General features: G+C 40.7%; 1 protein-coding gene across 5 annotated transcripts in view; it reads right to left on the bottom strand.

Moving 5' to 3' along the window:
• Window positions 1–20,609, bottom strand: part of arhgap17b (Rho GTPase activating protein 17b) — a 25,368-nt gene extending 4,759 nt beyond the window's left edge. For 2 of the 5 annotated variants that reach the window (XM_040051371.1, XM_040051380.1), the window contains exons 1-16: window positions 20,054–20,608; window positions 15,469–15,508; window positions 7,278–7,382; window positions 6,460–6,536; window positions 6,118–6,229; window positions 5,753–5,829; window positions 5,532–5,634; window positions 5,233–5,301; window positions 5,003–5,084; window positions 4,155–4,282; window positions 3,463–3,574; window positions 3,296–3,377; window positions 3,097–3,177; window positions 1,574–1,687; window positions 1,358–1,449; window positions 252–387 (exon numbers count right to left, since the gene is read on the bottom strand). In XM_040051371.1, coding sequence (XP_039907305.1) covers window positions 252–387; window positions 1,358–1,449; window positions 1,574–1,687; window positions 3,097–3,177; window positions 3,296–3,377; window positions 3,463–3,574; window positions 4,155–4,282; window positions 5,003–5,084; window positions 5,233–5,301; window positions 5,532–5,634; window positions 5,753–5,829; window positions 6,118–6,229; window positions 6,460–6,536; window positions 7,278–7,382; window positions 15,469–15,508; window positions 20,054–20,106 — 1,463 coding nt within the window. In that variant the 5' untranslated portion in view covers window positions 20,107–20,608. Of the gene's footprint in view, window positions 1–251; window positions 388–1,357; window positions 1,450–1,573; window positions 1,688–3,096; window positions 3,178–3,295; window positions 3,378–3,462; window positions 3,575–4,154; window positions 4,283–5,002; window positions 5,085–5,232; window positions 5,302–5,531; window positions 5,635–5,752; window positions 5,830–6,117; window positions 6,230–6,459; window positions 6,537–7,277; window positions 7,383–15,468; window positions 15,509–20,053 lie in introns of all 5 variants that reach the window. The other 3 variants (XM_040051368.1, XM_040051359.1, XM_040051389.1) reach the window with 3 other exon arrangements.

Genomic DNA, 20,609 nt, shown 5'->3' with positions numbered 1-20,609 from the left:
ACAAAGCATCATTTCCCTTATTTCACTTATTAGTAACTGGATTCGTGGGATCTACGTTAGACTGCGGCACAGCCTTGAAGTCTGGACTGGGCAGATCTTCAGTGGGCGTTTCAGTGACCGTGATGGACTCGTTGGCCACGACATAAAGGGCCGACACCGCTGGGCCCCTCGACTCCTGCCTGCTCAGTGTCTTGGGACGGGACGGCAGGGTGAGGGGCAGGCTGAGGCTGAGGTTGGGACGAGACAGGTACCTGTCTTTACGAGGGGTGTGACTGTCCCCGTCCTGCCCCATGCTGCCGGGGCGTTTCCTGTCCAGGATAGGTTCGGGGTCCGGGGTGGGTGGATGGCTGGGCAAGGAGAACATGCCTGACACGTTGAAGTCCACCTCTGGAGGACAGAAGCAAATTAAGCAAATTAAAAATGACCTACAGCTTGCAAGAAGACTGTATACAAAAGATGCACAAAGCCTCTGTGACATCACTCACTGGCCACTTGGAGCCATGATATTTTCAAGAGACTGTAGAGTGTGCTATAATCAGCTGACTCTAGGAGACCGTACAGGTGTATAACTTATACACATACCAGCTAATAAGTGCCAACCAACACACAAACAGAATACTACAATTTCCCTCACTGAAACTAGAGTAACACACAATAAGCCTTTTTTCTCCAGATAATTTAATTAAAAATACTCAAAACTAGAGTCAAAAGGTCCAGATTAGTCACTCAAGTTAGCAAAATTGAGGACTAGCAGATACCTACAGACTCTGCATCCTTTTCTTTAAGGCTCAGTAAAGTTATTTTAAAAATGCACCCTCTGCTCAGCTGTTACAGAGTAAATTCATTATAGAAACCACAACTGAATAATAGTTGGGGATTTCATCATCATAACAACTTAAAGCTGAGCTTTGATAGTGAACTGGGTAAAATTATCCTCGCAAAATCAGCACGAGCATGCTAATTTTAGAATTTGGTTAACAATGTGCTCTGAGCTTCAGCCACATCCTACAGAGCCACGAGCATGGCTACAGCCTTGCTGGCTAATGTGGAGAGAAACCGTTTCAGCTACTATTCATCAATTTAATGAGCTTCAACATTTTTCAAAGTACCCACTGTCAACCCACAGAGGATGAGCCTGCGCGTAAACATTGTTGCATGAAAACTAAGTGCTGGCAAACTCCACAAATCAACAATGGAAATTTATGCAAATGTTATCTTTTGCAGCAGCATTCAACGGACGCATTACCACACGCTGCAAAGGTTCAGGCAGATTATATCATCGAGAATACGCACGCCAAACAGCAGACAACAGACAGAGAGAAGGAGAATTATTGCAAATACAACAACAGTGTTTCACCTTCAGGGAAGAACCAGTCAGCGTGTTGGATAATAGGCTCAATGATGGCAAGTACATGCACAGATGTAGCTGCTGCCATCTCTGCCAGCGTCCTGAGTACGAGCACAGAGACGGAGATAAGAACGGGAGGAAGGTCAGTCAGCCTAAGAGAACGACGCGCTTTGCATTTTAGAATAATGACATAAAAGTGAGGTGAACAGTCCACGACATTCTCACCCTTCTGTCTTCGACCACAGCAGGTTAGGCCCCAGGACTATTGCGATGTTGCTGGGAGTCATTTTATTAACATCACTGTCCTGAGCCAGTTTAGCCAAGAACTTCACCAGATACCTGCAACGGAGACACAAACTGCCTTAAAAAACAAAATTATCTCCAAAATATTTTTCCCACCTTTAATCATACACTGTCCCCAACCTGGTGGGTTTCTGACTCCTTGAGAAAGTTATGGCCTTGCTGTGAATGTGGCCTGAGAGGCTCAACCAGGAAACTGGTTTACTAGAGCATCAAAGTCACATCTGGTACAGTGGTGAAATACGCACCTATTTTTCAGCTACAGTGCTGTGCAAAAGTCTTGAGCCAACCCTCATTTTTAAGTATTTTGCTTTCAAGGAGCCAGATGTTCTTGTCATTTTTTAAATTAATGTTGCGATTTTTTCCACTCATTTTTTTGTTAAGCGTATTAAACCACTTAACTCTGACTCCTGAACCAGTCTGACATAGAAAAAAGGGGGGGGAAATAAAGAAGGTGTTTAACTCACAGAAACAACCACTTTTGTGTTTGCACCTAACAAAGAAGCTGTAACTGTAGAGCCAATTTGTTACCAGCAGCCTTTTGCAAAGGCAATTTATTCCCATTGTTTAACCAAAAAGATGATTCTCAAAGAGCTATTTACTTAAAAAAAAAAAAATCCAGCAGAGTTTTTAGACCTGATGCAGCATCTGAGTGATGCATCTGTCCCATTCATTTGATTCACCTTCTGTCCATTAAAGTCTCATCAGAAATGGTCTCAGTGGAAGTGGGGTGGGTTTCAAGAAGCTTAAAGAAGGCAAACTGGAGGAATATGTGGAGGTATGCCAAATTATACAAGAAATTCACTTCAAAATCCACTTCAAAATCTGTTGTGGTTTGGGGCCCCGCATTTTAGCCTGTGGTGTTTGAGATCTTGCCAAAATTGAATTATGAATACAAAAAAAAAAAAAAAAAAAAGCACTGTCAGATTTGATCCAACATGCAATACCATCTGAAAAGTGCCCAAATGCCAACGGCTTCATTTTTCCGCATAACAATCATCTCAAACCTGCTGCCAATGCAGGGAAAACCACACCTGGACAGAACAAACAGTGTAACTATGGACTGATCTCTCCAGAGCCTGGACCTCAACACAGACATCATGTTGACAGAACAGAACAAAAGGCAGCCAGCATCAAAAGAAGAGCTTTGAATGTCCTTCAAGAAGTATTCCTGAAGACTACTTAATGGCAAAAAAAAGAACTCTCAGAGAGCACAGACTGAACTGTTCAAGAATAATGATGATATCTTTATCTTTTGCTAATTACAGCTCCAATTTTCCATTTTTCTGGCAATATATAAAGAAATGAGGGATGGCTCAAAATCACATGAATAAACATGTACAAAAAAGGTTACATTTAAAAAACAAACCAAAAAAACAGCGTTATTTAAAAAAAAATAATAAGGCTGGCATAAATGATAGTAATTAAAAGAGAGTAATATAGAGTACCTGAAGTTGGCTTTGTGGGCCTTTGGCAAATGGTCACATGTCACCCACAAGGCCTGAAGTCTTTTGTCAGAGTCTAAGGTACTGAAACATTAACAACAGTTACTGCAAACGTACTTCACATGAATCTAAAGTTTATTAGTGCTGCACAAGTGTTTTACAGGACATTACAGGAGTCGTGTCTTTGTGTGCAGTGTCTTACTTGGAGGCCTGTATCCACTCATCATAAAGGCTAAATGTCATTAGAGGTTCAGGAAGTTCCCTGAGGTAGGACTTCAGAGCTCCTGTGTATCAAAAACAAAATATATGCCATGAGACAAAGACCTGGAGCTGATGTTTTTACTTTCTGTGGATTTGTAGAAGTAGTACCAGCCACGGCATGGGGATCAGAGTAGAAGCCCTCGAGCTGTGAGGTGGAGCAGTCCAGCGCTGCTTTCAACTTTTTCAATTTTGAAGCTCCAGCAGCAATTCTAAATAGACCCTGAAAAGAAAATAAGGGGAGAGCAAGGTCACAGGAGTGCCTGGTTACAGGAGGCTGTTTCTCTCCTAAAATTAAAGAAGTGAGTCTGGGTTGGTAACACAAAAGAAGAAGTAATGCAATCGAGTACTGAATGTCTGCAAAAGTAAAGAGAAATGCTTTTGCTACCAACAGAGATGTGACTCTTTCAGGATGAGCACCAGACGGATGCACAGCAAGAAGAGGTTTGTTTCCATTTAGAAATGTCTTGAATCGTACTTCATGGGGAGTCTAGTGATACTGTTTCATTTCAAGAGTGCAACAGCGATCATACTAATGGGTAACAGATGCCTGTGTGTGCACACACAGAGGTTTTATTCCCACAGGACAAAGACTGGCTAACCTCAAGTTGGCTGCAGATGTTTCCAGACTTTACATGCCATCATTTTTAAAACGCAGTCCACATGACCCACATGTCCTTCCAGTTCAAACACACAGGAGGTTTATGGGTACAAATTTAATCCAAATTCTGGTCAATTAACCCTCAACTTTGCCCTACTTTAGCAAAGTCTCCAATTTTCTTCTTCCATCTCTCCATCCGTACCTCCTCCTTCATGCCGGTCTCAAGCAGCATCATGACGCAGGCCTCAATCGGCAGAGCGATCTCACGGTTGGTCCTTTTCAGATGCTCCTCCAGCGCCGTGCCAAATGCCGGCTTCTCTATCCAGGAGTCTAGGTGAGACAAGCATCGGCAATGTTCTGCGTTGGCACTCGTTTCACTAACTGTCTGCAGTTAACTTCATGGCTTTCAACAATTTTTATATAGTTCTACAGCTGACAACAGGAATACCACATTCTTTATTTAGACTTTTAAATGAAGTCCTTGCAGGTATGTTTGTGTGATACGATTGCTCTTTTGTCATGTGCATGAAAACATGTAAAAAGCCAACTTGAAATCCGGTTATCCTGGCTTTCATCCGGATAAATCTGGGCCAAACAAACAATAAATCTATAATCAGATTACATCAGAAAGCTGATTCTAAGGTTCATATAAACACACTTAAAAAACCCTCTAATGTGACGATGTAATTGTAGTGAGTCGTTTCACTATGTTGCAATAAGCAGTGCACTTCGCAAATGAGATAAAAGCTTCTTGTCATAAACAAATTCAACAGTTTGGGGCCAATATACACACACACACACCAGTCTGTGATATATACCAGCCAATAAGACAGAAAACCTGCAAAATTTATAACAGCACACCCTGCTAAGGGACCACAAAATAAACAATTATAATGTGAAGTCCTTTGTGAGAACTGTTAAGCAGGATGACAAGCCACTCTTTATTTCTCTAACCCTAAACCAGCAGATCAGCAACAAAAAGAAGAAGCAAAGTTTAAGTTTTTATGTTATTTACATCTTTAATAATATGTTTTGTGTCTTATTGTTCACCTTGCTGTGTCTGGATGGTGGGTATAACTACTTCCAGAGCTGCCAGAGACCTCCTGTGGTACTCTGCCTGGGTCTCTAATAACTGTTATACAGAAACACACACACAAAATCACATACACCAAATCTAATGTGAACATAGTACTTGGTTATCACACATCGCCTAGTAACTGTGTTACAGTGGAACGTTCCATATTTGCATTTCCATTAACAGTAAACTGAGGTGCACTCACCATCACATAATAGCGTGCATAGTCTCCCTCTTTAGAAGCAAAGTTGTACAAGTCTGCAGAGAGCTGGTCCTGTATGCAATGACAAAAGAATGACGTGTATGGTAAACAATGAGAAACTGTTCATGAAGACATGGATATGACAAAGCTATGAGCTTTAATTACTCGGTCCAAAAATGTGCATAGCATCAGTGTCCTGATTTATTCCCCCTTATAAAGCCTTCTTTGTTCAGCCAGTTCATCAAATATGATCCTAACCTTATGCAGCAAGCCTCATGGGAAAGAGGTGACATGAAATCTACCTTGCATATTTCTACTTTATTGAGTGCCTCATCCATCTCGTCTTTGAGCGAGTCAACTTTAGCTGCCATGGCTGGATTGGTGGACTTGGTCGCCTGTAACCACCTGCAGAACAAAGGATTATTTAAGTAACCATGTTAGTGGAAACATTTGAAAGATTGGAGCCATACAAAGACTATTAATAAAAAAAAAAAAATTGTTATCAGGCTGTGTGGAAATGTACCGTGTTTTAGCCGAGTCATAATCGAGAACCAGCTTAGCAAGCTGCTTTCTCTGTTTCAGTATGTTGGGAATCTCTACCTGTGAGAGAAACAAGAGGAACCATGAGAACGACATGACTACACATGCACTGCAAAAGGTATAATGAGCACTTTTGAGCAATTTTCCTGTGAGAACCTTGTGTCAATTTTAAAGATACAGAATAGCAATGAACCCAAAACAGTGCTAAAGGCATTGTTGAATTTGGCACAAACACAAAGTTCAGCTTGATGTCTCTGCTGCTGGGTCTTTGTTTTTAAAATATAGCGCATGATTTTAAAGGGATTAAAAGGAAGAAGCCAATCAATGGTTGTATGCATGAGCTTTTACCTCTGCCAGCTGGTTGAGAGGATCCAGAATGTCTTTCTCCATCTGCATTTCATGCTGCAGCAGCTCAAGAGCCAACTTGCCCTCGGCTTCGCCACACACATCCATCATCTTGCTGTTCACGTGCACAGAGACATATATGCAAATATCCCAGTTATCACTACTTTTCCTCACAGCGAGTAAAACATATGTAAAGAGCTTCAGCTAGATCCCACATCCCATTTTTATTTAAATACTTTTACACTGATCTTGATAAACACTTACTTGTTCACCAATTTTGCCCATTTAAAAGGTGATATTTTCAACTTAAACGATGCTGAAACTGGTCTTTCAATGGAAACTCACCCAATCAAACTCTCTTCTCCAAGCTGACTGCCGCCCTCCTGCATGGTCTGGGACAGCCCGGTCAAGGGCAGCTTTTTCTACAAGGGAAAAAGAAAGAAAGAAAGAAAGAAAGAAGCTCAGTCTACTTAATAACGTTCACTTCATTGACATGTTTTCTTTTCTGATTTGGATCCGACTCAAATTAGTTGCACAAACACCAAAATACCAAATACGTCATATATTTAACTTAAATTTAACTTAAATATGAATTTGCGAAAAGGGGGATATAAAGGCAGGTCTTACAGCATCAAGGAAACATGTAGACAACCCCCTCCCCAATTCAGCTTAGCTTCAGCTCATTTTTTTTCTCCCCTTCATTATCTATACCCTGCCTGCTGTGGCTCTACCCAACAGTTTAAGGACAACTGATCCAACCACGTTGGCTTATCTGTTAATTTCACTTTGCCTGCAGGAGTGCCAAACACTGCACCATCAAGATGACTTAATTTAGAAAAGTAATCAAAGTATGACAACGTAACAGGGATTCCTTCAGAGTTGCGTCAGTTTTATTGGCCTTTGGGCTGGGTCTGCTGAATGGTGATAATGAAGCTGGAAGGAGAGTCTCTGTCATATCTATGTGTTACATAAGAAAAACACATGATAGCAGGGCCCTAGTTCAGAATGGCTGTCACAGTGATTCATCCTAATTATGCTCTTGTAAATGAAGCCATATCCAAAGTGTGGCATGTTGCTAACATGATGGGATGAAAAAGTGAAAATGAAAAAGCTAAATGATGGAATGAATCTGACAGAGAAAAAAAAGAAAAGGTGCCTCTTACATGTCTCTTCTCTGTGTCTGTGCCCAGCTGACCTTGCAGACAGGAAACCAGCCTCTTGTGCGTGTTGTGAGACACCAAACGAACCAGCTCCAGCCGCCTCTCGATCTGTGGGCACACACAAAAAACAGAAGAAAAAAAAAAAAAAAAAAAAAAAAAAAAAGATAAAATGCAGCGTTATCAAATTAGAACAAGCAAAACAGGTCTACCGTGGAAGAGATCAGCTATCTGATTTAAACAAGGATGAAGGAAATAAGTGTAATGGACCGTTTAACCTTCCTGTTCAGCAGAAACAACACAGGTGAGGGCTACAAATCAAAATACAGATGTTGCACATGCACACATTCATCTCGCATATTTCCCACCCTGCTAGTGTTTTTGAAATATGACGGCAGTTGTAGGTTGTTTGTCCAATTCTGTTACATGGCGTGCAGCTCTGACAGCCAGATGGAAGGAATCAGAGTCAAGAGCAAGTCTTTACCGACAACAGGAAGCGAGAGATGCTATCAAAGAAAGCAGATGCATCAGTCTAACTGCAGGCCTGAGCTACTGGTAATGGAGGGCATCAAGCACACTTTCCCAGTGGTTTTCGATGTCTTTGTTTCTCTTTCACTCACATTTCCATGACCCCCTATAGCATGCTATACGTTTTGTACCGTAGCTTGACAAAACGGTTTAATTTTAAGAGGCTTGAAGCCAGCAACAACAATTCCACATTCTGCCCTCGTTTGCTGTCTGCTCCCAACTGATTTGACTAATTTTCTCTACAGTGGCCCTGAGTGCACAGGACACAAGTGAGCCAAGAAAAACACAATCACCAAATACGACAGAATGTGCAACATTTGGATAAAAATGCTGAAAATTAAGACAACAGTGATCTGCAACTACAAAGAACATAGCAGGATTACCAACACATATTTACACTTTGAGTTGACAGTAATCTTGTATTTTATTGCTTCATTTTTCCAGCACCAGGGTGGGACTGTGGCCTTCGGTAACTGAGTCACCAAGAAAAAACTCTCATGTCCCACAAATCAGGCTGAGAGTTCCTCTGTAGCCAGACACTTTATATCGATGGGCTGATGGAGACTGTGGTTTGTGGGTATCGAGGCTGTCAGGTCACTTGGTGAAGACCTTACAAAAAAAATACACTTTTGAAGTTGTATTTGGGCGTGGCAAGACCCAAATATGATACGCTAGATTTTCTTATGTTGTATATTTTCTTGTGCCTTTTTCCTATTAGTATTTGGTTTTGTCAGCGTTACTGAGCGATGACCTCGAGTCTAAAAATGGGGCGGCCTGTGATCGAGTGTGAACCAGATGGGATGCAAATTAGCGCCTCCAAGTCTGTTGGTTCTCAGCTGGCAAAGGATAGAGTGATCGCTCCAAGTGGAGGAGTTTATTTATCTTGGGGTCTTGTTAAGACTTGTTCAGTTGCAGTGATACAGATGCCGTACCTGTCTGTTGTGGTGAAGAGAGAGTCCAAGCTGATTTATTGGTCGATCAATGTTCACACCTTCACCTATTGTCACATACTCTGGGAAATGACCAAGAATCTTACTTGATTGTGGATACAAGTGGCGGAAATGAGTTTCCACTGAAGGGTGGCCGGGCTCACCCCAACTTGCGAATTATATTTCTGCGCCAGATCTATGTCGAAACTTACACCACGACCAGAACCCCATTTTAGCCCTACGCCACAACCTTCTAAGTAACCTGATGTGCCCACCCCGAGAACTGTGACTACGCATCGGCTCGACACACTCCACAAAACACTTGGATTGCGTGGAATGTTGCCGTGTGGGGATAAAAGGAGTTTTTTGTTACTACGCAAGTTAGGACGTAAATTTCCCACAGAAGTCTAAATAAAGCTTTATAGATGAGGCGAGAAGTTCAGAGTAGAAAAGGAGACAGCTAAAGTGGTTCAGGCATCTGACCAGGATGTCTCCTGGGTGAGGTGTTCCAGGCATGTCCCACTGGGAAGAACCAGGACACAGCGGAGAGATTACATCTCTCGGTTGGCTTGGGAACGCCTTGGTATCCCCCGTGTAGAGGTTAGGACATAAATCTCCCACAGACAAATACACATTTGCATTCAATTCATTCATTCATTTTCTGGAAAATCTGCTTAGAAACTTGTAGTGGATACAATTTTATTATTACAGTTACTATTACAATTACTATTATTAGTGATTAACAAACAAAGAAATTAACAAACATAAAAGGAGAACTTTATATCACTTGGTATAGATAACTGGCCCAATAACTCTCTATCAGACTGTCCTCAAATGCACCACCAGTGCAGAGTTTCAGGTACCTTTAGTGACGTTGTGAGAATTACTGTGCTCTGCTGAGTTTTTAGTTCCTGACTCTTCCAGATGTGGGTTTGAAAAGTCTGCTAAAGAGGCAATTATAGAGAGAATTTACTCTGTAAATGATCAGCAGTTATGTGAAGTAAAAAAAAATAATCTGCTGAAGCTTGCATAATCACCAACATGGTCTGCCATAAGTATCCACTTCCTCTTCCTGTTTCAGTATAAACATTTAGCTGCAGCGCTAGATCTGAGAGCTGCTCATTTGCTGTCTGATCCCATCTTCTTCCTTCGTTTTCATCCTCCCAAATTCACTGATCTCCTTGCCCTGTTTGAGTCTCTCTCATACACTCGTACAGCTTTACTCCACCCTCCCTTTACTCTGCTCCTCCTTTCCTGCAGCTGTTGCAGCATGCCAAACCACATCTGGACTTGGCTTCCTTGCCTGGATCCAATTGATTCACTCACTATTCAGCTGATTCCAGTTCAATTGCATCCAGACTTCCAACACTTTTGGCCAGAAAGGAAGAAAAAGACCTGAGTGACTGCAAAGTGGGCGGTATTGTGGACTGAAAAGACTGGATAATCACAGTACTAGTGTTATTAGAGCATTTGGTTCTATTTATTGACTTCTTTTTTGTGAGAGCACACCAAACTGGGGACAGACTTCAAGATATTCTACAAGCTTGTCTATAAAATACTTTGTCATAAACTGCAAAGTGTTTTTTCACAAAAACCCCACAAACTTTTCTTTTGCTTGATCAAAACTAGAGATGGCAGAATACCACTTTTTTTTTTATGTCCGATACCGATATGAATCCGATATAGTGTGTTTTTTAATCACTAAAACTGTGTTTTTTAATATCTTGCTGCTTTTTGTATAAGTTCATACTCAAGTTAAAAAAAACCCCCAAAAAACACTAAAGCTATTCTGTTATACCTGTATGCAAAAAATACACTGCACCCAAAATATTTCATAGTTCAGCAATACTGATCAATCTAATATACTTAAACCTACTCCATCCTCCCTATTCTGGTATTTTAAAGAGTAAGCAACCTAACCAATAGGGTTCTAAAACTCCTAGCAAAGAAAAAAATAAAAATAAAATAATAATATAGGGAACCACCCACCCTCAACCTCATGTTGCTTAATTGACGTAATCAACTTTAATTTGATGCAGGTTGGGGGGAAAAATGCACAGAAATTAATTATTTTTCAAGAATAATTAAATAGATTCAACATCTTTCTTCAACAGAATTGCAGACTGCACAGATCGTACCTTCCCAAAGGATAAAGTACTATAGCTTACTAGGGTATATTAGACTTAATAGTTACTATATACAGTAATGGACTTCTATACATTTTACATCAGATTAAAACTTTGGGTGTAAGATTCGGCTAAACTTTGCTAGATCCGCCCCTGCACAGTTACCAGCCGTCAGCTACGTAGAAAAAGATCCTGCTGTAGAAAGTAATATTAAATAAATTCTAACAAGGTTATCAAGGTTAAACGTGCTGATGTTGTTAAGCTGCTGGTTTCCTTTTTCTGGCGCGAAGTGGGCGATAAACAAACAAGAGAGACTGACTCGCGACAGAAAAGCCGATCAGCTGATCATGGATCAGTTTCATGATTGAAGTAGCAGCAGGAGAGGGAGCGAGAAGAGGCACGCCTCCATATATCGGTTGTTAAGCTTAACGTGGGAATGCTTTACAAACATTCAGAGATGAACTTACACACTTGCTTTACTTCTCTCTGGGATAACTTCCTCGGAGATGAAATGCTGCATTGCTAGAGAGGCTACAAATACACACAGCCGCTCTATCACGTGACGCATACTGCTGCAACGTGCTACGGTTATGAGCCGAGTTACGCCATGTCGCAAGTTTTGTGAGGTGCTTTTTGATATTTAATGGATTGGATTACATTTTTTATTTCTCTCCGATATCCGATCCAGTAATTTACGTCAGTATCGGACCGATACCGATACGTAATATCGGATCGGTCCATCTCTAATCAGAACTGAGAGAATATGAGAGGAAGTTGCTAAGATTCCCTACAGCACAGAATAGGCATCAAGGACAGCAGATATGGGATTTATTAATTCAGATATGATGGTGGTGGGTTGCAAATTGACTTACACAGTATATTGGAATTAAATGGAGGTTTCAGTAGCATGCCTAAGTCATCAAGTGGTAAAGTTGGAATTGTTGGAATTGCAAAGGGGGACAAAGTGTTTTCATACAACCCTCTGAAGTCTTTTTATAAATAAATGAGATGTGCATATCTTTAACTCTTTATAGTGGTAATACAGCAGAGACAAGCTATGTGCGGGCTGGAACCGTATTAAAATAATAAATGGTGTGGTAACAAAATCTAATAAGTTTGTCTCAGGGTTTAAACTTGTAGGATCATCAGGAAGAGCCACCATTAAGGAAACAGAGAGATTCCAAGTATAAGAGTTGGGAAAAAAAAAAAAAAAGATAGGAACACTCCCTGATCATAGGCAGAAACAAGCCCACACACAGACAATTAACACAACAGAAATGAGCACTTCCACTCTCCAGTTACTTGCTGTCCAAAGGTTTACAGTCCTACAGTCTACTTGCCAACTTTTCCCCCCTAAACAGCAATGAAATCAGAATAGAGAGAGCTGACAACCTCTGACCTTCCATAACAAAAAAAAAAAAAAATGGAACATTTAGTGAGTCACACAGGATGCAGTCATGTTTTCTGGATTGGACTGAATGGCTGGTTAACTGCCGGCTGGCAGGTGACGCTGTGGCTGACCTTGTTGGCAGGCCGGTTTACTATTCGACGAGCCGATGACTGAGCCGAATTGAGACTTTAATGCAAAAACAAAACAAAGTGTCATGTTTGACTGAAAAGAGTAGTCTCACAAGTTATGTGAGAAAAACGTGTGTCCTTTAAATGTGTCTGTAAGTAACTGGTTTTGTTTACGTTAGACTGGAAATATGACAAAGTGGTAAGACAGTTTTCCTCCAGCATTTAGCTTGTGATGAAATAGTAAAGGAGTTGTTTAAAATTTAGTTTTTTTTATCCCAAGATAAGACAACCGGCTGGAGAACTCTCTACAGAGACTCCTGAGTTTTGTTTTTCCTCACCAGCCGTTTCACTGGTAGCCACTTGCTTGTTACACGTTATCAATTATCAGTCCATCATGCCCTCATATCAATTTGAGTACTTAGGCATGGGTCCAGCTCTAGCCTTGCTCACTAGTGTGAGATCAGGCAGCAGAGATACAATCCAGTCTGACAGCCGCCTCAACTCCCCCTCTGAAGCAGGACGTGTCCAAACAAGATGAATGCCTTAGCCAATGCAAACGACTATGGAAAAATGGAAAAGACTAGAAGTCATATAGAGTCAAATTTCAATTTGAACTTCTCAGGGAAGGCAATTGTGGAAGAGTGTGGGGAGGGGGAAAGGAAAAATTATTCTCTCTCTGTTCATGTTTGGAAAGAGGGAAAAAAAAACTTTTCCAGGCAGTGTGATTAAATTACAATGGCGATACTGATTCACTGCTATGTGAATCAGTAGTGCAGCAGCTACACATTGTATGGAGATGACTAAACAGGCAGCAAATCTGAAAACAGACTCTTTGCGTATATACGAGGTCTTCGTTATTTGCAAAAAAGAACAGATTCTGACATGAGTTTTCCACTATGCTCGTCGTTTGCCAATTACATTCCTTACTGAGAGCCGGAGCTTAAGGAATGCCCAACGCAGCAGAAAGCTCCTGTCACTCTGTTATTTGAGGTCTTTGCCAATCATGGTTTATCCATAACAAAAACACCATCTTCCATCATAAGTGAGTTCTATGAGTGCACAGGGCACCCTAGGTCGCAGGTCGATGATCAATCAGAAATGTGTCTTTGTGTGAATGGGGTTCAGCGGTCAGCTGCTAACTATCATAGAACTATGACTTCCTTGACTGAATGGGGGTTGGTGAGTCTTTCCCCCATCTTCATCTTTACCTTCTTCCACAAAAGTTGCTTTCTTCCCTGAACATGAATTATTCCTCTCAGTTTGTCATATTTATTCACACCATTTTCCCAACAGTGATCTCACAGTTTCACTAGCCAGAGCTTCCCCATCCCCCTCCGCCACACAGCGCTACAGTGCACATCAAGTATAATTTCAAGATAACAGAGAATCGCCAGAGCTTGCCTTGAGTGGAAAACCATAAGGCGCTTCTGCTGTGCCAAACCATTGAGCTGGCTAGGCAATGTTGAATGAAAGACTAGCCAGTAAAGTTTTAATGGCAGCAGTTATACTCCGAGACTGCATACAGATTTGGCATCAACAAGGCGCAAAGGCATGATTGCTTTAACAGAACTTTTGCGAGGAGCTTGTAAGTCTTCTGATAACTTCCGTATTTTACTCTACCAGAAAATTATATCTAAACAAGCCGGTTTTACATGCAGACATAAAATAAGCTATGGTTAGGCAGTGAACAGGACATCTTTCATAGGTGGCAGATACCCAGTCCCAGTGTCAACATATTTTATCGTGTGCTGTGGGCAAAACCTGAACTGTTATAGGGGTTCAACAATAAAGTCCAGTGAGGCCCTGGAGTTTACTGGACTAACAGATTTGAGGAAAATTAAATGTGAAGTCATATTAAGAAACTGCCTTCAGAATGACATTTATTCTTCATGGTATACGTTTAACTAGGGGCTGGAAACATTTCTGAGAGATTTTGTTCCATATTTACATGATAGCATCACACAGTTTTGTCACATGTAAATCAATGATGCGAATCTCCTGTTTCACCACATCCCAGAGGTGCTTTATTGAATTGAGATCTGGTGACTGCATAATTCATTGTCATGTATAAGAAACTAGATGATTTAAGCTTTGTGACACAGTTATCCTGCTGTTATCCTGCTGGAAGCAGCCAACAGGACATGGATACGCTATGGTGTTACGCATATGGACATTACTAAGGTAGGGACTCAAAGCGTGCCAAGAAAATATCCTCCACACCATTACACCATCACCAGGAGCCTGAACTGTTAATACAAGGCAGGATGGATAGAGCCTCAGTTTCAGTTAGCTCATAGGAGGAGCGGCACACAAGTGTGGTTTGCTGCTGTAGCCCATTTGTTTCAAGGTTTGACGTTTTGTGTGTTGAGATGATTTTCTGCATAGCTTGGGCGTAATGAGTGGTTGAGTTAATGTTGCCTATGAAACATCATGCAGACAAATTCACTGCATTTAAGCACTGTTACATTTTTTCTAAATAAAGAAGGTTGCATTGACTTTCAGGTAGGCTTGGCAGCAAGGTTATTATAGTTACATATAACTAAACTAAAAATTAAAACTAGATGTGAAAACATGTTCATTTAGACTCTGGATGTTTACAGTACTATAGCACATTATGGATCAACACTAAAACGAATACAAATGAAAATAAAACTAAACATTTTCAAACTGATGAAAATTAAAACTAGAAAAAACTAATAAGAAAATACAAAACTATTATAACTCTGCTTGGTAGGCATTTAACTCAGAGATCATGGACTAAAAAAAAAAAAAAAAAAAAAAAAAAAAAGCATTCAGTCGTGTCACATCCTGAGGGTGTTTTTGTACATGTGCATAAACTTGAGTTTGCTGAAATAAGCAGCTGCACCAGTATATAGGTCTCTTAAACCACAGATGTGAGAAAACTTTTATGACATTTAGACTTTGTATTTATTCTTCTTCTACCCAGTTACCACCATTAAAAACAGCATTGTTCACATTTGAGGATAAATGCTTATCACCTGCCCACCCCTCATTAGACCGCCAAATGGAATTTTTTAAAGATAATAAAAACTATTGGACGTAAAGTCCCTTTAAATAAGGGAAGATAAGATTTACCTGCAGGAGGTCATCGCTCAGGACCTCAGTTTTTTCAGCCCTGTGAAGAGAAACAAAGGCCAGTGGTCAAAGACTGAGGACATACAGAACACACCCGTGTCCTACAGCAATACAGGTGAGACACAAAAAGCTTGCACAAGAGAGTTATTATTGCATTTTACGACTATCCGGCATTGCCTTCATTTTTTCCTCAGGCTTCACTGTAGTAAAAACAGGTGTACCTCCTTCATGCAGTGTCATTGCAGGCATGTTAACCTGACTGGCCTGTTATGAGCTGTGCTTGGGTTTTTCCTCTCCTTTTTCTCCTGGTGGTTTTGGTGAAATATGAGACTAGTGATGCTGACATTATATGCACTTGTACTTATTTATGTATAGTGCATTTATTGCTTTTTGTGTACAGCTCTCTACTGCTAAATAAACTCTGGGACTCTACAGACCACCAAAGTTGAGCACAATCTCCAGCACAACCAGTCTGCAGTTTGCATTCTGTGCTGTATGCCTGCAGTAAGTGAACAGAATAAGCTGAAATCTACAATCAGTTGTTGTAATGATATACTTATTTGCTACTATTGGTACCCCCAGGCAGTGGATGGCAGCCCCTCCCCGAGCCTGGTTCTGCTGGTTTCTTCTAGTTAAAAGAGAGCTCTTCCTTCCCACTGTCACCAAGAGTTTGTTCATAGAAGGCTGTGTGATTGTAGGGTCTTTACGTTGCACTATAAAACCACCTTGACTGGATTGTTTTTGTAAATTAGCACTATACAAATTAAAACTGTACTGGATTTGTACAACCATGTTGAACATCGATGCATAAATGTAATGCTGATCCCCCTCCTGGTCTAAAAAACACACTTCCCCAGGTGTCATCTGCACCGTGTTTGTTATGGCAACACGTAAAGGTGTGCCTTTTTCTATGAAGTGAGGAGGAAGTTGCCAGGTGGCCTGTTGATTTCTGAAACACACCAAATACATGCTGAACTGTCGTAGAGTCTGTGGAAAATATTATGGCACAACAGCTCTCCCACATTTCTAGGAAATGCTGACAAAAAGCCAAACCCTTTAAACATCAGCAACTGTTCTTTAGCCATTTGATTTACATCTCGCTCAGCTGGTGAGATTGTCAAAGGAGTGATTGGTTTCCCCTTCAATAAATCCATCAACACATACACAGATGTTGTGTATTTATGCACAAATCTCTGAAGGCCTGTCCCCACCCTCTAACAGCACCAGCCAAGAAACACACAGTAGATTTACACCTTGCAGGGGATAAAATAATCTGCTCACATGCAAGAATTATTACCCAATACTGACGTGGGACACAAAAATAAGATCTTCACATTACACTCTCAAAATGCAGTACAGGCTTACCTCACTCATGCCTGAAATACTCTCACTGTTTAGCGAAACTGCTTGTGGTGGCTGTCTGCTGTCTCAAGCTCACATCACAAATAAGACCAATTCACATTGGTAAAACTTTGCAAAGCATAAAATGAATAAGTAATTTTTTGAATGATTCTGAAGACAACTTTTATTCTGAGCTGCTAATTATGCTGCTCAGTACTCCATATGCAGTCTCTCAGATATTAGTGCGAGAGTCTGTGGAAGATTAAAATGTGAGGCATTACAGTGGATCACAGCAGAAGAGTCCTGAGTTCAAACCCGAGTAGGCCCTTCTTGTGAGAAGTTTGCACGTTCTCCCTGTGCTTGTGTAGGAAGATTAGTCTATGGTAATGCCCAGGACCGTCTTGCAAAGCAGTGACTCTAGAATGAAGCTGTGTGAGTGAATGTGCTCAATAAGACCAGAAAAAGTACCTCATATATGCCTCTCCATTTTCCATTTAATTAAATATCTCTAGGGTCTGGATGATGGGACACACCTCAAGGTGTACTTGTCAAAGCATCCTAATGAGGACCGGTCTGAGATTTAAAACCAATGCAGTCAGGACATTTTGAAAAAGTGGGGACCTTTTGGTTAGTGCTTACATCTTCTCATCTCTTTAAAGGCCTGCTTGAGGGTGAAGAACTGGTTTTAATGTTATATTTATGTTACGATTAGCGTGAGGGTCAGTCAGTGTCTTCACAAAGATATTTACGCAAATGTGTGCATTTTTCTTGCCAATTTATTCCACATAGTCAGCATCAGATGTCCTAGCTACAAAATGGTTTTACCCAAACAAAGAAGAAACTGATTTAAAATAGAATATAGACAAATGGATACAAGTCAGTGACTCCAATGTATTAAGTAAACAGAAACTGAAAACAAGCCATTTATTAACATGGTTAGTAATGCAGCTAGAATACCTCCACATGGATCCATATGACGTCATTAAACATTAGGCTTTACAGGCTTGTCTCTGAAGGAAAAAGCTGCATGAGCAATCTTTAGATTCCTATCAACACGGAATTAGAATCGATTGAACTGGAGTGGAGTGCAGCTTGGCTCTAGCCAGAAGCTATTGTTCTTAAAAAAACCGACAGCTGGAGCTGGACCTTGGGAAAAAAAAAAAAAAAAAAAAAAGGTGAAGGACAACTGTAACTGTAAAACATGCACCTGTAGGAAAACTGACCAAAACAAACACACAAAATCTTAAAAGCTGCTCGCAGAGATGGATCATATCATGTTTCACTGACTCAGTTTTGGTAAAGGACACTGTAAGGATGTCCTATAAAAACACGCTACCCTGCCATCTTCTACCGCAATGCAACTACATCTAAATTGAATCGCTTCCTCTTATTATTCACATGCAAATGAAATCTGGCTTCCTCTTTTATAAAAAACGACTTTGTGGCTGCATGGCGGCCCGAACCCTGCCATGCCTCTGCTGTCAACAGCTACATAAATGCTTACTCCACAAAAACTAAAAACCGGTGTGTGTGTGTGTGTGTGTGTGTGTGTGTGTGTGTGTGTGTGTGTGTGTGTGTGTCCAGCCTTTCCTGGGCCAAACAGAAAACCACAAATCATCACAAACTCTCACGTGGGTGGACACAGATTTACTGGTTTATGATCTAGATCTTCACAGCCAGCTTAATTTCAATTCTGTCAAATTGTATTTGGAGCATTTATTAGCAGGAAAACCGTTTTTTGTTTTACCCCCGAGCTCGTGACAGAGATCTAATCTAGACCTTTATAACTTCACTTGATGGATGCTACACATGATGTGTGATCATGTGTAGCATAAAGACTGGGGGGGGGGGGGTAAAACATTTAACTTTAATTTAACTTGAGTGCTTTCTGTGATTTTTTTTTTTTTTTTTGTTTATTTTCTAGCTCCCACCCACTCTTACTTAAGCTGTGGTATAAATGGCACCCGAGGATTTCTTGCATGTTAAACTCGCCCAGCAGTAATCCAGAGTGGGTGTGTGCAAGCAAACTATTTTGCCTTTCAGTATGCAAGCTGTCATCCTGCCTGCTCAGTTGAGTTTTACTGCTCTTACACAACAACATGTGGAGTCATGTATGCAAGGAATCCAAGGCCAGCACCTGCAGGGCATCACTTGGAAACTAATAGACAGAAGTGTGGTTAATTAATACAGCAACAAATGGAGACACTGAATCAGAGACGCAGGAAGAAGGATGGTATACGTAGTTTGCCCTATCAACACCCATCAGGTAACATGCGTGTGAGCACATCCTACCCTGTAACTGAACATATACCACTGCACATGTGAGTACATAGTGCAGTAAAAGGTGGGGTCATTCTTGGGTCCACAGAAGGGCAAGGGGGACTGTTGACAGACTTAATTAAATAGGTGTTGATGACAAAAGTGAATTCAGAATCAAGGCCTCCTTCAAGTACACTAAAAGAGTGCAATATAGAGAGCAAATAGAAATATTTGTATTTATCTATTTAGCATATATTTAAGTCTCTCCATCCTTTACAGTGATGCCTCTTTATTAATATTTGCCACTGTTGTTTTATTGTTTGCGGTTTGTATGTTTTGATAGTATCACATGCATCCTAAGCAGGGCTTCTCTATTTAAAGAAAGACATCATACTTTCATTGCCTCCATTTGAGCCATTAATTTATTAAAGGCAATAGCTGTGATAGTACATGAACTGTTACAGCAGATTAGATGAGAGCAGTTTGTTCTCATCTAAAATTGGTTTTATGTTCAATAGATTATACAATCTAAAAGAACATTTGATTATAAGGTAATAAGGATTTTTTTTTTAATCTGTTGTAGCCATTTATCCATTGAATCCACTTACTTAATGCTACTAAATTCAGATGTTTTCCCAAAGTTACAGCCACGTACTTTTAAACCAAATCTGGAAAATCTACTTTTCAAACTTCTTGTATTGTTTAAAAAAACAAACAAACAAACAAACAAACAAACAAACAAACAAACAAAAAACCCATTATTGTGGCATCTGGACAAGCTTTGTGTGCTTCTGACACAATTTCACTGCAATCTGAACCTTTAGAAATTCTCCAGATTTTTTTAATCACACAAAATCGTGGTCAGCCCCTCCGACACCGCCCACAATAAAAACCAGCCAGATGACAACAGGGAGACATAAATTAGAAACGCTGGCCTAACACAATAATGTATGACATCACGTTGCAACAATGTTATGTAGCCTACCTTCCAACAGTCTGGTTGGCAAGTTGCTTCATACGATTAAACTGCTTCTTCATGTTGCAAGTCTCGTGAGCTTCTTCCTACAAGTCCGTAAAAAGTTTGCGGCACCAACGAACGCTGTCGATCATCCACCAAAAAAAAAAGAAAAAAAAAGTTGCGCTACGTCGCAGCCATTGTGCTACAAAGACCTGACTTCCGACCGCTTTTAGTCACAAAAACTGATCAGTTTTCCTGGTTGAACCCGGTGACATCGGCCGTTACCGTTATAACGCGCAGGGAAGTGAGCAGAAACAGCGGCGGACGACCTTCAGGGTCCCCATTGCCAAGAATGTCAGCGCTCCTGTTAGACTGGCTGGTTTCTCTACTACAGCTGTGATAGGAAGGAGGAAGTGCTTTTACTTCCCGCACTGCAAGCCGCATGGGCCCCGTGGTGACATGTGATACCTTAACATGAAAAAAAAGACTGTGGTCATTGCAAAGTCACATGCTTTAACGTGGGGATGAATTCTTCAGAATAAATATCAGAGTTTTAAATCGGGGGTGATAGTCAAGTAATGAC

Source organism: Simochromis diagramma, unplaced genomic scaffold (genome assembly GCF_900408965.1).
Source record: "Simochromis diagramma unplaced genomic scaffold, fSimDia1.1 OVJJ01000321.1, whole genome shotgun sequence".
Lineage (NCBI taxonomy): Eukaryota > Metazoa > Chordata > Actinopteri > Cichliformes > Cichlidae > Simochromis > Simochromis diagramma.
Note: the sequence above shows the minus strand (reverse complement) of the source record. Positions and strands in the feature narration are given on the sequence as shown.